General features: G+C 36.8%; 1 protein-coding gene across 1 annotated transcript in view; it reads right to left on the bottom strand.

The window, feature by feature from the left end:
* LOC145773944 (uncharacterized) overlaps window positions 1–16,471 on the bottom strand; it is a 67,460-nt gene that overhangs the window by 33,663 nt on the left and 17,326 nt on the right. The window contains exons 2-7 of the mRNA XM_082585067.1: window positions 16,262–16,408; window positions 11,216–11,330; window positions 8,426–8,576; window positions 6,683–6,773; window positions 4,013–4,165; window positions 3,160–3,274 (exon numbers count right to left, since the gene is read on the bottom strand). Coding sequence (XP_082441193.1) covers window positions 3,160–3,274; window positions 4,013–4,165; window positions 6,683–6,773; window positions 8,426–8,576; window positions 11,216–11,330; window positions 16,262–16,408 — 772 coding nt within the window. The remainder of the gene's footprint in view (window positions 1–3,159; window positions 3,275–4,012; window positions 4,166–6,682; window positions 6,774–8,425; window positions 8,577–11,215; window positions 11,331–16,261; window positions 16,409–16,471) is intronic.

Here is a 16,471-nt window from a genome sequence, read left to right on the forward strand (position 1 = left end):
CAGATTTGAAAGAATCAGGATGAGGAAAATAAGATTATTACCCAGTGAAGCAATTGAAGTACAGAACAAAATTGATCAAACAACGATTAGTAAGCCATGTGGATTAATTGTTTTACATTCTATTGTGTAACATCTTGTTTGCTACCCGTTATCAAATCGGTTCAAAGTTTGTTCTAAAATTTTTTGTTTTAAATTTAGTTGTTTTTTTGAACTTTTCTGGGTTAGTGTGTGCAGTCTCGGTATAACTCAATTTAGATAAACCAGCTCAAGAGTTTTCAATGATAAATTACATAGTTTGTGACATGAAAATCGAACGTTGGCCAGCAGTTGAGGCTAGTTTGTTTTGTAAGCGGGGTTGCCAAACAAGTTTGGATGAATCGCAATTAAATGGACAACACTGCTTTTACTTCAATGCGAAGTGTTTGATTTTTTTTAATGAAATTAATTTTTGTCGCTTTATGTCAGTGGAAAAGTGACAGGTGCATTTAAATCATCACAAATTGTTATTTTGGGCCCAAACTTTATAATGATAAGAGAGGGTGGGGCTAGTTTGAACACTTTTCACGTTATTTAGTCTCACAGTCATGTTTGTTTATGAAATAAAGTTGTTTTAGCTTTGTTGCATACCTATAACATTTGTAGTAACCTCGCAAAAAAAAATTGAAAACTTTTTTACAGTTTAGATTTTATACTGAAATACAAAATATTCTTCAAGTGTTTAAACTTACCCCGTGTACGAGGTAAGTTTAAACACGCATAGGGTAAGTTTAAAAATCATAAGACTAGCCATTACCAACTGGATAACTTCTTGTTATTATGCAGTTTCGCAGTTTAGATCAGAACAAACAGAAAAAGAACAAGGTGTATCGAAAAAACAACACAAACATCAACAGAAAATCAAGAAAATTCGGCCACAAGTCGAATTGCAGTATCATATCAATCAAGTGTCTCTTCGCATGTTTTCACTCAGAATCTGAGGCGCAGTTATGGCATACATAGTCTGGGAGGTCTTCTGTGCAGTCTTGGTGTGCCCATTGACGACATCCATTACACCTTACCCACTCTTCACCAGGACGGCTGTTCGTATACGGCTCGCTGCACACCAGGCAGAACCACAGCTCTTCACGTTTGGTTGTTTCCTTTGTTAGATATTCCAGCCTTCTTTTCGAGGGTTTTGTTGGTTTTATTTTTCTTCCTTTTAGCTCTTCTTTAAGTTTTTATTTTTCAGAGGTATCTGTCAAGATTGCTGCTCTTCTTTTTCCTGCATTTTGCCTTGTTGGAGCTTTTGGCATAGGCATTATCTTTAAAGGAGAAAAGCCATCAGTCTCCAGAGAACTCCCGGCCACACAAACACTGGTGGATATGCCCCTACCTGTCTTTCTCTTATAGGTTCTCATAATTATTTCAACTTAAACAACCTGAATGTAAATTTAAGTTAAGAAAAACAATTCAATAAACAATTAATAACACAAAAACGGTTTAGCAAATCTGATGGGGAAAGTTTAAACACCACGTTTAAACTTGCCCCCACAGCATCCAGTGGACATTTATTTAAATTTCACTACCAAGCTAACTAGCTATCAGTTCAAGTGACAGGCCATCTGAAAGACAGTGAGTTACAACAGGCAACACTACAAGTAGGCTGCGTTACAACACTACAAGTAAAAAATAAAAAGTTTACTTTTACCCCCCAAAACAGTCTTTTCTTTCTGGAAAGTTGCATGATCAGTCTATTTCGACTAAAATCGTTGCTGGTATTCGGTAACTATGCAATCATAGATAGAGCAACAGAGCTTCGATATATTTATTTTCGGAGAGGAGCTATTAGCAGTGTTTAAACTTGCCCCTGTTCAAACTAGCCCCACTCTCCCTTACATTACCTAGATTTAGTTTGTTAAATTTCATCTGAGGAAAACATTATTGACCTATTGTGTTATATTCGCTTACACTCAATTATTTCTCATTTACATTCTATTTAATTTCTTTCTCAATTAACACGGTCACATTGAGCTAGTTTCGTGCAGCCCAACAGGTCACACTGGGGGTCACTCACCATTTTTATGACAAAACAATAGGCATATTCTTTTTTTAAATTGTGATTATTTTTGTAATACTGTAGTGAAAATGTTTTTGCTTGTACTATTTATTGGCTTGAACTCTTATTGGTTGCACTGAAGTTTAAACGCCCTTGCTACAAGAGTTTATTGATTTCATAAGTTTTCCAATTTTTAATCACCCGGAATAAAGTTTGTATTTGAATAAAACCACAGGACTTCACTTGAGGATCGCAGCAGCACATGATTTCTTTTCTTTCATTAATATTACTGAACATCAGCCTATCTTGTTTCCACGTAATTTGCCGATGCTTGACATTTGTCACATCAAGAAGAGAGAAGCAGCTGACTCGATGACGGATATAGTCTTTCGCTGCTTCCTGTCTGTTGTGATATCTAGATTGCTATGGTGCTGTTCTATTCGTATTGTGTATAATTGTACCGTACTATTCTCGCAACAGACGAAATAAAAGTTTCTCTCTCTCTCCATCAAAAAAATCGATATATGATTAGTTTAGGCCTGCATGTCTTAATGCAGTTCCAGTAGATTGGTTTTGGTTTGCTGGGTAAAAAAAAAACAAAAAAAAGTAAACAAAAAAAAGTGAAAAGTTTAATACTTTCGTTGAAAAGTAAAAAACATATTTTTTGTTCTTGTACCCGTTTTCTTTCGTAATTGCGTCATTGATATAATTTAGTAAAAGCAAAAGCAATGTTTGGTTTGTTACATTTTTTTTCTTTCTTTAAAATAACATAAGTTGTTACGAAAGCTTCGATGCTGAAGACAAAATGCGTTTAACATTTAATTTTTTTTTTAACAAGAGCTTTCTCCAAAATATTGCAAAATGGAGAACCACGTGATTTTGGTCCTCATACTCCAATTGGTTGCATGTTACGAGTATTTTCTTCCTCCATTTTCATAGTTGCGTAGGATTTTTTAGATTTGTGTTTGAATAAAATCTTATTTTTAAAGATTGTACGTAACATAAATGTTATGTAACATAAATGTTATGTAACATAAATGTAACATACGAGTAACATAAGAATCGTAAATATTATAAATCTTGTAACATTAATCTTATAGTATCCTATAGTTGTCAAAGCTCACCAAAATGAGATGAACAGTCGTTGGGATGTATTGTTGAAAGATATTTCAGGTGAAAGCAAAGTGGCAAAGTCGGTTAGGGCACACGTAGACGTTTCAATGTAAATGTATTGGCCATCTGTGAAGATGAAATCATTGTTATGTCTCTTGCTATGGACCCAGATGGGTTCTGTATAGTGAATGGCACATCATAGTAGAACCAATTGAGAAAACACAATTTGTGTCAACATGAGGCAAAAAGTATAAAAAATACAACGATTGATATCCGTAGACATGATTATACTTTTTAAGTGGTAGGTATGAACACTCTGAACATTTGGACAATAAATTATGATGCTTTTCTGAAATATTCAAAATACAATGGTTTGGCCTATAAGCTTGATTGAAAAAATATCTGCTAACACTTGCTGTCATAATTATAATGATGGCGGTAAGTGTGTGCAGATATTTCGTCACATGGAAGTTTTAGTACAGTACTCCAAGAGAAGCAACTACTGTACCTACTGTAACTTATATTTTTTTCTGATTTATGTGTTTATACACAAAGTACGCTTAGCAAAATACAAAATTGAAATACATTTATTATGGAGTTACGCCAAAATCAAGAAATTAGGAAATGTTGTATAGCTCCTCAAATACAAAAATGTTAGAACTTGTTTTTAAGTTGGCGATCATGTTGTGTTTACTGATCACAATATAAAGTGAAAAATAGTTTAAATTATTGTGTTTAAACCTCACTATGATGTAACAACACTGATACGAATATGTGGGAACTTAATTTCTCTAACTTAAACTTACCAAAAGAATTTTATGTCGGCTACAGTGCAGAACCTTGAACAAACTTTATTTCACTTACTTGAATCCATCAGAGTGCGATCAGTTGTTGGACCAGTTGATGAAGTATCAGTCGGACCTTTTTGCAAAAACCAGTGAGTATTGTCAGCTGGCCGCAGGAGATTGCGCCACCCTCGGCACATACCATGCTCAAACGTGCACACTAGCTCGTCATCTAAATAGCAATACGAGCAAGTAAATTAAATAATATGCTGAATTCATTCTGTCAAGGCAATAACCATCACTCTAAAGATGCAACATCAATGATTTCACAAAACTTATTAGCTTAATCTATATGTTTTGCAACATTTTTACATGTAGCCCTATGATTACATACTGTTACTTGTGAAGTAATCGGAGAGTATCATAAGACAGGTATGCAAACTTGGTTAAAACAACAAGGTATAGTCACAAAAAACGCTTTGTTGACTCATTGTTCCTACAAAACAGTCAAGCTTTAAACTACGCAGTGCCAGCATACATCATCACTCAGCAATTCACTGCCTCCGAGCATAAAGCCTACCAGCGCATTGGCTCTTGCATAATTCCAGAAAGTTAGAGGGTAAAAGCAGCTAAACATTATCACCGGACGTAGTGAAAAAATTTAGTCAATAATATTTTCGTAGAATTTCATAGAATTAACATAGAAAACATGAATCAAACCTTTTATGTGTCTCTACCTAGCTAAGGAATTAATTAACATTAATAAGTAGAAACAAAAATTCTAAAATGAATCTGCTTTTACTTTCACTTGTTCTTACAAAACCTTCTTTGTTCGAATCTTGCAGTATCACCCTTCGTCATCACGGAATGCACCGATTATAAAGCATAATATTGCCTCCCAGCGCATTGCCTCATTTGAAAGAACTCTCATCAGGCCCGGACTTTTTTAACCTTTATAAGGTACATCACTTGGATGTGGCTGTTCCGCAGTGAATCGGAATGCGAGACATGTTAAAACGAGGGATTGTTGGGACCTCGAGGGATATTGACAACTAGTTTTGTAGTAGGAACGACCCCAAGCTCCGGTCAATTTCCGGCCATTTTTTCATCTCCGGCCCGGAGGTGAGTGTGCAAGCTGTGTGTGTGTGTGTGCCTATAGTCAGGTTTATGAATTTTAATAAATATTTTTTTTTTTGTATTATTGTGGTACTGCAGTAATGCAAGAATAAGCTATACATGTTACATCATTGGTCTCCCAGTAGCGGGTAACGCCAAAGAAAACAAAAATTAATCGTCAGAATTTTTTTATTCAAAAAGATGTAACCTGGTATAACCAACACAAAATATTAAGCAGTACACAATGTTGCACATTTGCAACATTGAGCTATAAAGGGACGCTTGAAATTATTTTTTGTTTTATTTTCCTCACAAATACTCATTCTACTCTCCCAAAATCATGTACTTCCCAGAAATCTTCGTGCATGTATGCAACATAGGACGCTACGGGGAACGTAACATTGATAATTGAATCAAGGGTGTTAGTCAAAAATTTTCAATATCTTAAATAGAATACTATATCGGGTGGATAAAAAACATTGCCAAATTTGAAATCTACCCATAAGTTTACTTTTAAATGAATCCTGAGGATCGCAAAAAAAAAAACCTTAGGCTATACCGCTAGCGTAACCTATTGCGTGATAGAAATTTTTTCCTTTGGCATCTCTTTAGTCTCGCTTAGTACGTAAATGGTTATGCACGTGCCCGCATACGAACATAGTTAGGAGCAAAATATGCAAGTTACCCAGAAACACAGCAAAGATATAGCGAAAAATGAACTGCAGATAAAAGAAAACGTAACAATACTACAATAATATGAAACAACGGCGTAATGCTACAGCGTTTAAGGTGTGCCGAGATGGCAAACAAGTACAACATTGTAACAAAGTAGCTAAACAAGAAAATAAGCTCCCAAGTGATTTGGCAATGCTTCTCTCGAAAGCTACTTCAAACAGATCCCGCAATTCAATCGTTGTTTTCTGAACCTTAACCGCTTCTTGGTAAGACCGACCGAACGCTTTACTATCCGTGTTGGCGGAGGATTCTTTCGTTTTTGGTCATTGGCATAGACGTTGACAACTAAAAGTAGCCTAGGTTACTTCATTTATAAAAGAAACCCGTTGTGTCGAATAGCACGAAATGGTTGATGCCAGGCGTTGGAACTTTAATCAAAGCATTTTCCCGCAGTGTTCAAAATGGCGGCGCGGACGCCTTAGGAATTTCTCGTGGCTTTTAGGCATTGCCTTCAAGTACCTGGCGCAAGCAAAGTTACGTAAGTCGGCACTCTTATGATTAGATCACGTGATACCCTCTCCCTCCCCCCGATTGTTCCTCGACTTGACTTGACGTCCTCTCTCAGTTTTTTTTTTTTTTGTAAGTCATGGCATTTGTCGAATAGTGACGTCGCGTGTCGAGCTGCATCGCCGCCGAAAAAGGTAAAAATCACAGCCCTGTTCACAATGTAGATAAAATGTACTATACATACAATCGTCATACACAAGACGAGGCAACTGTGTTCCGAAAGCTAGTGCAAATCGCTATTACCACAGCAAACTCGCAGTAGCAGACTAAAACAGGTTAATTGTTTGTATCTACATTGTGAAGTTAATAAACAATGTTTATTAACACAATAAAACATTGCATCAAAGCGCTAATGTAAGAGATTTCGCAACTTATGGTATAAATATTTTACCGAGGTTTGGACATGGTCCACTGGTCATTGAAATATCATCTAAAGCAATGTCTCCTGTAGCCGAACTTCCACAAGTGCCAGTAAAAGATATCTGAAAAAAATTGGAATGTTGTTTAATACTATGTTGGTTAACTGAGAATTTAGAAACTGTGTACATTTTTTCCTACGGAAATGAAAACAAAATACTTTGCATCATTTTCTGCATATCCAATTATCCATCTGTTTGGTTTGTTTATCATTTTTTAAAAGAACGTTTTAGCTAAAAATGCTGGAAGGGGGCAGAAAGCATACTTGTAAAGAACAAAGTGGAAATGCAATATGTGGTAAGCCAGGGATGAGAAATTCGATGCAATGCAAGAAGTGTAGTGAGTACATGGAAGATGTGTCAATAGAAAGGGGATTACAGCAACGGAAAGGGCGATGGTAAGAGCAATGTGTGAGCTTAAAACAAAAAAAGTGGAAAAGCAAGTACTGATGGATGGCTAGAAATGAGGGAGATTATAGATGAACTTGCAAGAGTAGATGGAGTAAAATAGTATGGGCATGTACTAAAAAGGGAGAAAGGAAGTTTCCTTCAAAGGGCATTACTTTTAAAGCTAAATGGGAAGAAGAAACGGGGACGTCAAAAAAATGGAAAGATTAGGAATCAGACTGAAGTAGGAAAATGTGATGGAGGAAATGATGTAGAAAAAGTGGCAAAAACAACAAAAACGCAAAAAGAATCGTTCACTTCCATTAGTAGATACAGCATACATGAAAAAATTATGGTAAAAATTAAAAGAAAAGAAGACAGCTGCAGGTGTCAATGTCTTTAATGAGTTGTTGTGGCTCCTGCAGTTAGTTGTGAACTGAGCAAGCGACAACTGAGCTAGCAACATTTGAGCAAGTGGCTGAGGTTGGTAAATGATGAAACTGAGAAATTAACAACGGAGCAAGTCATAACTTGGAACGTCACAAGTCAGCAAAATGAGTTTAATTAGCGACGACCAAGCACGTCGGACGTGAGCACGTAAATCTCATTTGCTGACTTGGCAGTAGCTGAAATGTAATTGCTAAGTTTAAGCACTTGCTGAGTTGTCGCATGCGGAGTGATCTGATGACCGTCTTTAACATGATTTTATCGAATCATCAATCAACAAGTTATAAATAACATTAAGTACGGAATAGAATATTCTGTACCACAAGCATTCTTCAAGTGTCGCAGCAGAATATTAACAACAAATTCGAAAATACTACAAAGTTTGCCAATGTCAGTTTAAAGTTCGGAGTTAATTATTTTTTTTTGTTTAAAATTTTTTTCTTGGTGTATTTTATTTTTAAACCATAGACAAATAAAACCTAACAACCACATAGCATTTAATACAATATAATAACATGAAAATAAACTAAAATTTACAAACGTTTTCAGCCATACTCATGTTAGCCCTTTTCAAATTAATAACTGACTGATGTTATACACCAATTGAAATTACAAATACTGATCTATATACACAAAATCAAAAAATAATATAGACGCATAAGTATGAAACGGCGAGGCAGTGGAGAATACATGAGTATGGCCGAAAACGTTTGCAATTTTTAATTTATGTTATTGTATTATGCTAAATGCCATGTGGTTGTTAGGTTTTATGTGTCTATGGTTCAGTAAAATGACCTCTTTATAAAAATTTTATTTTATTTTTAACTTCTGGTTGATACTATATATTTTTTAAAATGAAATAAAATACTAATGACGTATTTTACCCGAAAAGATTGAGATGCGTAATTCACTTCCACAAAACCTTGTAGCCAATCAGTTCCTTGCTGTCCGCTTCTCTCCCACAAAATTGTATTGTTATTGGTAAATATTTGGGTAACAGTCAGATTTCCAATAGTACCTCCATACATGTGGTACCTAAAGAATATTAAATGTCAAGATTTGCTCATGTGCCAATAAGCTATCGTAAACTGGTCGCAAGAATTAGATGGCATGACCTCTATTTCTGCCTCGTAAGCACAAGCACAAAAAATAAACTGTGATCACATCTCAGATGATGTCCCAAGAACAGTTTAATATTCTCAACATCCGCCAATATATTTATAATCTGCAGGTTGCTGCAGCAGATGAGGTTTAATAATCAACCAGAGGGTGAGATTTAAATCAACTGATTACAGTCACGTGATTCATGCACGTTAAAAAAATAACAATTCGCCGTCGCCAGCATAGCCTAGAGGGTTAGGGCTAGAGAATAGTCTTTTCAATGGTATGGGTTCGATTCTCACCTCAACCATTACTCTTTCTTCTTATTCAATTGTCAATCAAATTAAGAACCAACTCACTGGCTGAGCGCTGGAAGGGTCACAATGCTGCAGTCAGCTGGTTCATAGAGTAAATTTTCTATGATAAAGTGTCTACAAGTCAAAACACCCCATCTGCTGCAGCGACCTACAATTACAGATACGCCAATTTCCACTCTCTCGACATAATTTATACTTTTGTCTAGAAATGTGTTGCTGCACATCGTTAGAACCATTTTCATTTCTATCATTTACATTCACATGATATCTATTTTCGCCATCGCCCAGCATTCACCTCCACAATAATAAGTTGCTTACACACGCTTTTAAATAACCTTTGTTTAATCTGCAAGAAAGTGTGTTGCCACAGAAAGGGCAAAAAGGAGGTGTGCACTTGAGCAATACATTTCAAGAAATGCTCTCGATTCGGGGCATTCAATGTGGTCGTTGATGAATTAAATGCTCTGATCAAGAAAATTTTCAGTGTTTCTGTTGTCATGCAGTGTCCCAAAGCGTTTTTAGTTGACTAATTGATGTATTAATTAAACTACCATTCAACGTTTTATAAGCAGAGAAAACTTTTTCTCAAACCGTAGAAAGTTTCATTATCAGATCACCGCTTCAATGCGTGATGGAAATCTACAGATAAATCTGCATCAAGCATCAAGCATGCATGCAAGCATCAAGCAAGCATTGCATTTGAGAAAAAGTTTTCTCTGCTTATAAAACGTTGAATGGTAGTTTAATTAATTATTTCTGAAAGTTCCTTGGTTTCATATTATCTGAATTGATGTATTTTGTTGAAAATTAGACAAACATGTTGTTTGTTATCTGCCACAAGCATGTCTTCTGAGAAGTCAACCGCTTAGAAAGAAATTTTTGAATTCTTATTTCCTGACGATGCGGCCGAGAAATTTCAGAAGCCTGTGAGTTATGTTGTTCAATAGTTCCTTATCTTGATGTAACTGGTTAAAAACTTCTGCATTTGTGATATGATCAGTATATGAAATCCAGAGCATTCTACTATCAACCACATTTCAGCTGCTTCAATGTTACGCCTTGTTTCTGGAGTAAACGTCTATGTCTCACAACCATTCTAGAGAATAAGCCACACCAACACTTTAAGAACTAATCTTCAAAGGAATAGAGAGCTTATGATCTAATAGAATAGGTCGTAATTAAAAGTGTCTTTATCCAAACATCGGTATCTATCGCTTTCCATTCTTGCTAAAATCGGCTGTAGAAAAACACATATCTCATTGGACAGTCTTAATGGCTAGCGTGGAGGGCTGGAGGCTACACCTTAATGACTAGCGAATCGCAATTACTCGCTGGCATGGTGAGTACTCAGTCTAGTGCTGACTACCAGGTAGATTGCTTCGTTCTACATGTTATGTTAATAGCATTTTTGCCAGTGGCAATTTATCTCACGCTGCAAATGTACCCATTTCATTGGATAATAAACAAGCAATGAAAAAATGGATTCACAAAACCACTTCAGAAAATGAAGATACTGAAAGTGACATCGGATCGGTAGTTTAGTTGATCCTCAGAAGCAAACGCATTTGTACTCATGGAATTATACTGCAGTGCAAGGATTGTTGAGGTACAGTAAACACAATTTTGGTGAAATGTGCTTATTTTTAATTGCCTTTAACATTATTCGGTAGACAACTTTTCATTTTTCTTAAAAGTTGATATGATGAGGCTGCTATGGAAAGCTACAAGAAGGTTTATGAAAAATCTCTCATTCAACAATTTTAGAAGAAAAGAAATGTTTGTAAAGATAGATGTAGTGCTATGCTGAATATTAATGATTATACACAAGAGATCCAGTACACCAGCTCAGACACACTACTCGCCAGGCTGGGCTTGCGAAAGATCGAAGATGTCCTCCGATATAACCGTCTCCGCTGGTTTGGACACGTTGAAACAAGCAGCGGATGGATAAATCAATGCCGAGATGTGCCAGTTGCTAGTACAAAGAAGCCTGGACGTCCCAGGAAGACATGGAGTGATACCGTAAACGATGACAGGAAGCGGTGGCAGATAACCAACACTAGCCCCCTAGATCGTGATGAATGGAGACTGAGGATGTGCCTTGCCAGACCCCGTCCTACCCTGATTCTAGAAAATGAGACGTAAAACAGGAAGAACAAATTACATGTCTAGACCAAGTTCTTAGAGTTTGGTTTGGGCTTGTCTGAAGCGAAGTTACTTAATTTGTTTTACAAGCGTAATGTTTTTAAAACTCACCAAAATGAAATGCACAGTTCTTGATCTCCGTTATTGAAAGATATTTCAGGTGAAAGGTAAATGGCAATGTTGTTGGGACCACATGAAGACCTTTCAATATAAAGGTATTGGCCATCTGTAAAGGTGGAATCATGGTTATCATCTCTTGCTTGGTACCCGTGCGAGTTGCAGTGGGGTACCGTGACCACTTTAACTGGGTGGTTATTTTTTCAACGAGATTCAAACATATACATTTAGTTTGCACTAGTTCCCACTTACCAAGTCTACGATAAAGCCCACCCAATTAGTAAACCTAATTTGATCAGGCGCAGAATATGGCTAAACTTTTTCCTTTTATAAAAGAGTTTTCAAGCTTGAAACCATGGTTTAAAAGCCCAATTTTCAATATCATTAGGCAACACTGACATCAGACGCAGGGTTCTATTTTTTAAGGTAGCCTTTAACAAGAAAAAAATTCTGCCGCTGCATCTGAAACCTCAAACAATCAGAAGCTATGTTGTCTGTGACGTTAACCAATCAGAACATGTTATAAGAGGCTAACGTCCAATTGTTACCCTTCTAGCACTCAGCCAGAGAGTTGATTATTACTTTGAACTTTGTTTGGTAATTACAGAAGAAAAAAGAGCAATTCTTCTTCTGTAATTACCTTCTGTAATTACCAGCAGTGGTGGGAATCAAATTCATGTCAATGAAATGGCTAATGTACTTTCTAGCCCTAACCAGTAGCGTAGCAGCTACCTGGCGGTTCTGGCTCTGCGCCAGGAGCGGCAGGCTGCAAGGGGGCGGCAAAATGAGGCTGCACAGTGCACACAGCACGTGAAATGAAGTAATGCAAAAATAAATAAAAAGTAAAACAAGAAAATGATTTACAAAGAGACAGCTAGCACACCTTAAATAATTTAAGGATAGAACAACAGCTAAAAAGCTCGAGTTGCTTCTTGCGTGATGTTGGATAGCTGTACCTGTACTCCGTCTGTTGTTCAATTCTTAGTAACATTTATTACGTCATAAATCTAGAGGAGTTTCTCAAAGCTCAAAATGATAAAGTCGTATTTACGTTTTACCATGAATTTTAGTATATGTATTGCCGAAGCAAATGATCGGCTATCAGCTCTATCGATTCTTTCTATAGAAAGAGACTACGTTCAAAAACTTGATTTTGAAGATATTATCGCTGATTTTGCTTAGGCGAAAGCTCGAAAAGTTCAATTTTGAGGCGGCTATTGATCTTTTATTTGCCTAATACATTTGTTGTCCATTTTTTGTCTTTTATTTTTGGCCTTAAAGCTGAGACAGTGAGGCTTCTTTCTCAAGCCAGTGCCGGTCTTTGGGGTGTGCAAACCGTGCGATCGCACAGGGCCCGCAAATTAGGGGGCCTGCAATTTACTCAGATGCAGTAATTTTTGTCATTTCCAATGGAAAAAATTCAATTCGATTCACAAGCAAGTACTGTTATCCTTGAAGTCAGTTGCGGCTTTAGGAATTAGCAACAAGAAAACACAGAGACTAAGCTTTATTTCCGAAAAATGCCAGAGAAAACATGATCTTATCCTTTTGCTATGCCATCGGACAGCACCATTTTACAGTTAATATTCATACCCAAATTTTTGTTGACCATGCGCTCAGAATGCTCCAAATTCAAAATAATTTTTCAAAAATTTCTGTGGGAGGCCCCCCAGACCCCACACCGCTAGGTGTCGCCTTCGGTGAACACGCCGTCAGGCTTTTCCCACCGGCCGTCAAACCCCCCTCCCCTTTCAAAATACTTAGCTACCCTACTGAATTGGATCATTGTCATTGGGGCCAGCAAAGCACATTTCGCACAGGGCCCGAAATACCCTAAAACCGGCACTGCTCAAGCAATATAGAACTTCTGAGACGCGGCACATTATTTGTAATTATTTTTATTGAAAAGATTGCTTGAACATAAAACTATTTCAAAATTTGCTGCAGTCTACTTAGGGCGGCATTTTCAACGAAAGCCAGAGGCGGCAGCATATGCTTCTACGCCACTGGCCCTAACCCTATCCCCTAAACCAACCAGCTGACAGACAATCCATCACATGATTTTCTTTGCATCATCTTCTTTTCGCCCTTTTTCACGTCACGGAAACGTAGCTTATGATTGGTTCCAGGTTTCAGATGCAGTGGCAGAATGTTTTCTTGTTACCATTTCTTAAAGCATCTGTTCTGCCACAAACAATTTAGTTATCTCGCAATGGAAGGCAAAACAGCGAATGCTAAATTTCAAACATCAAAATGGCGAAAAAACGCCAAAATGTTTAAACTGTCTGAAAAACTTGAAGTTTTACAGAATAAAAGCTACTGAGAGCTGCGCGATCGATATCTGTCACGTGATTATACTTATTTAAATTGTAACCCTTTGTAGCTTCGGTAGAGAGGTAATCCTTGTACACCATAGGCGGAGGATTGATAACAACTTAATGGGGTTTAATCACATAATTCAGAAACAAAAATTGTATTAAAATCATGACAACATATTAAATTCGAACGTTTTTAGCAAGACTTTCTGCCCTCGTCAGGAAATAATTTAATTCATCTAAACCAGAGGTGACGAACCTGTGGCCCGTCAAAGAATTTTGTGCGGCCCGCAAAACAATTTGACAATCGCTCATGCATTAAGACAAAATACATCTCAAATCTGTTTTATGCCTTCACTGGTAGGCTGCACCTTTTCGTGCTATTTTCTTGCCCTAAGCCAGAGGACGACAATCTTTTGCTAGTCACGGGCCAAATGTCAAGTGTACAACTCTTTGGCGGGCCGGAATTTTCATTAATACTATAATTCACACTCACTTCAGTATATTACACTAAATTGCTGCATCCTCAATCATACCAATCACAAAAAGAGCAAAATATATGTATTCACACTTCAACAACACAGCATTGATGTGACACGTGATGCTGCTTGCTTTGTGAAAGTTTTTCAACATCTGGTGACAAGTCAGATGAAGCAAGAACCAGCACATTTTCTAAATGGGCGTCGGAAATGCGTGATCTTAGCTTGCTCTTGGTGAATTTCATTGTTGAAAACATTTGTTGACATGTGTACGTGCTACCAAACATCGATGCCATTTCTTTTGCATTGTTGGTCAAGCTGGGATAAAGACCACTTTCAAGAAGGTACTTTTTGTAAAATTCAAGCAGCGATATGCCCTTTGTATGAAATTTTGCCTTCAATTAGTCACTGCATTGCATTTCAATAAGATCCATTTGAAAATTTTCGGAAATGGTATTGGCGTCCACATCAAACGGAGTACTGAATAGCCTAATTTTATTTTGTAGAGAACGAATGTCAGAAAAGCGTGAGAAAAATTCAGTAATTAAATTTCGTATAACACTGACAAATGCAGTGTTGCTACTAGGTTTGCTCTCCTCCAGTATAGGAAAGTGAACATAATTTTCTTTGTCCAGTTGACATTCCCAGAGTCGCAGTTTTGTTTCAAATGCGAGTATGTGCCTCCACATCTCATATCTACCGCCTTCGCACAAGTTTTATGGCGTAACAATAGACTAGTACGAGGTACTTATGGAGTAACAATACCAAATTTTTTTCAAACAGAGCTAACACCGCAGTTTGAAACTCAATAAGAAACGGCGGGACATATTCTTGTGATAACTAATTAATGTATCTCGGGCGGACGATTTCGCATGGCGGGCCAGATCCGGCCGCGGGCCGTAGGTTGACGACCCTTGCCCTAAACACTAACTTTCAGGGTTTAAAGTTAGAAAACGCTTCGAAAATTAAACTGTCGTTATTATCAGTGCAAGTACTGTTGCTCTATCCTTTTTGCTCAAGTTGATTTGTTTTTATTTTTTACTGTTGTAGCCTATGTTTCGATTCTGCGTAAGATAATTTCAACTACGTAGGTTTTATTACTTTCATCTGCCGTTTGTTACTTTTCATGAATAATATCTTGAGTCGCTTCTAAAAGATTTCATTGTAAGTTACGATTAAAAAGTTGTGTGGCCCGATAACTCATGTGTAATTGACAAAGTTGCCCGCGACCGCAAAAAGGTTCATCACTTTAGATTCTAAACAAAGCAAATGAACAAATAGTCGTAAAATGAGAATAATAATAATAAATGACTGAAATTAATTACAATCTGCACTGGAGACAGCTGCTTGTTTTGCTTACAAAACAGATTGGCTACATTTGGCAATGTCGCTTAAACAAAGAAATGATGAAGAATTTAGTTTGAACTCCTTTAAAATAGATTTGGGTGAGCAAAGATTGATCAAAGGCCAACAAAAGATTTTTTTAAAAAGGTACGACACGTGAGTCATTATAGGGTGTTTCGAGGCCCCTGATTCCGAAAATGCACTTCGTTTTGTCGAATTGGCTGTAGTTTTTGAGATACAGCAAAAATATTTGTTTCGCAATTATAAGCCCCCATAGATTTAACTTTAGATTTAATTTTAGATTAGATTAGATTTTTAGATTAGATTTAATTTTAAGCCCCCATAAAATTATATTTTCTGAAAAGCTTATTTATTTTGTAAAAGCAAATTTGCAAAAATTTGTACCTATTGTTTTGTGTGCTCCAAGATTAACTGCGTGTCCTATATAACTACTAGTCATTTTGTATTGTATGCATGTCTGAATTGTGCGTGCAGTCAACGCCGAGAAGCGATTTCATAGAGATGATGGCGGTGACATCAAACAAATTTAAAAAAAAGGTGACTACTTTCAATGAAAAAGCTGGTAGAGTATGTGTGTCTGCTTAAAATTTTAACTAATTTGTCAATGATTTTTTTTCTAACTTTGCGAAACAAGCAACCCCGTAGCATTTCTGTATCAAAAGTTATTAAAGAATAATCGATTAATCGTGTTAATGGATTTAGTCCACACGTCATTAATTAATTACGTAATTAATTAATTACGTATTAATTACGTAAATTACACTAATTTGCTGGTTTGTGTGATAATTCACGAAAATGTGTCGACATTGACATTGCATGTGAAAGCTTACCCAAAGACAATTTTATGTGCAGTAGTTTCAACAAACTTAGTTTTGACTCACTTGGGTTGCTTAAAGTGTGATCATATCTCGGACCAGTCCCACCAGTAGGAGTCTCCGATCTGCCCAAAGTCCATTCAAAATCGTCATCAGGAGACTGGGCATTGCGCCAACCTCGGCAAACATCATTCTCAAATGTGCAGTTAAACTCTGATTTGCAATACGAGTGAATGAATTAACTCATGTCTTGAATCTCTAGACAATGATTATAAG

The sequence above is a fragment of the Aplidium turbinatum genome, chromosome 7 (assembly GCF_918807975.1).
Source record: "Aplidium turbinatum chromosome 7, kaAplTurb1.1, whole genome shotgun sequence".
NCBI classification, from domain to species: domain Eukaryota; kingdom Metazoa; phylum Chordata; class Ascidiacea; order Aplousobranchia; family Polyclinidae; genus Aplidium; species Aplidium turbinatum.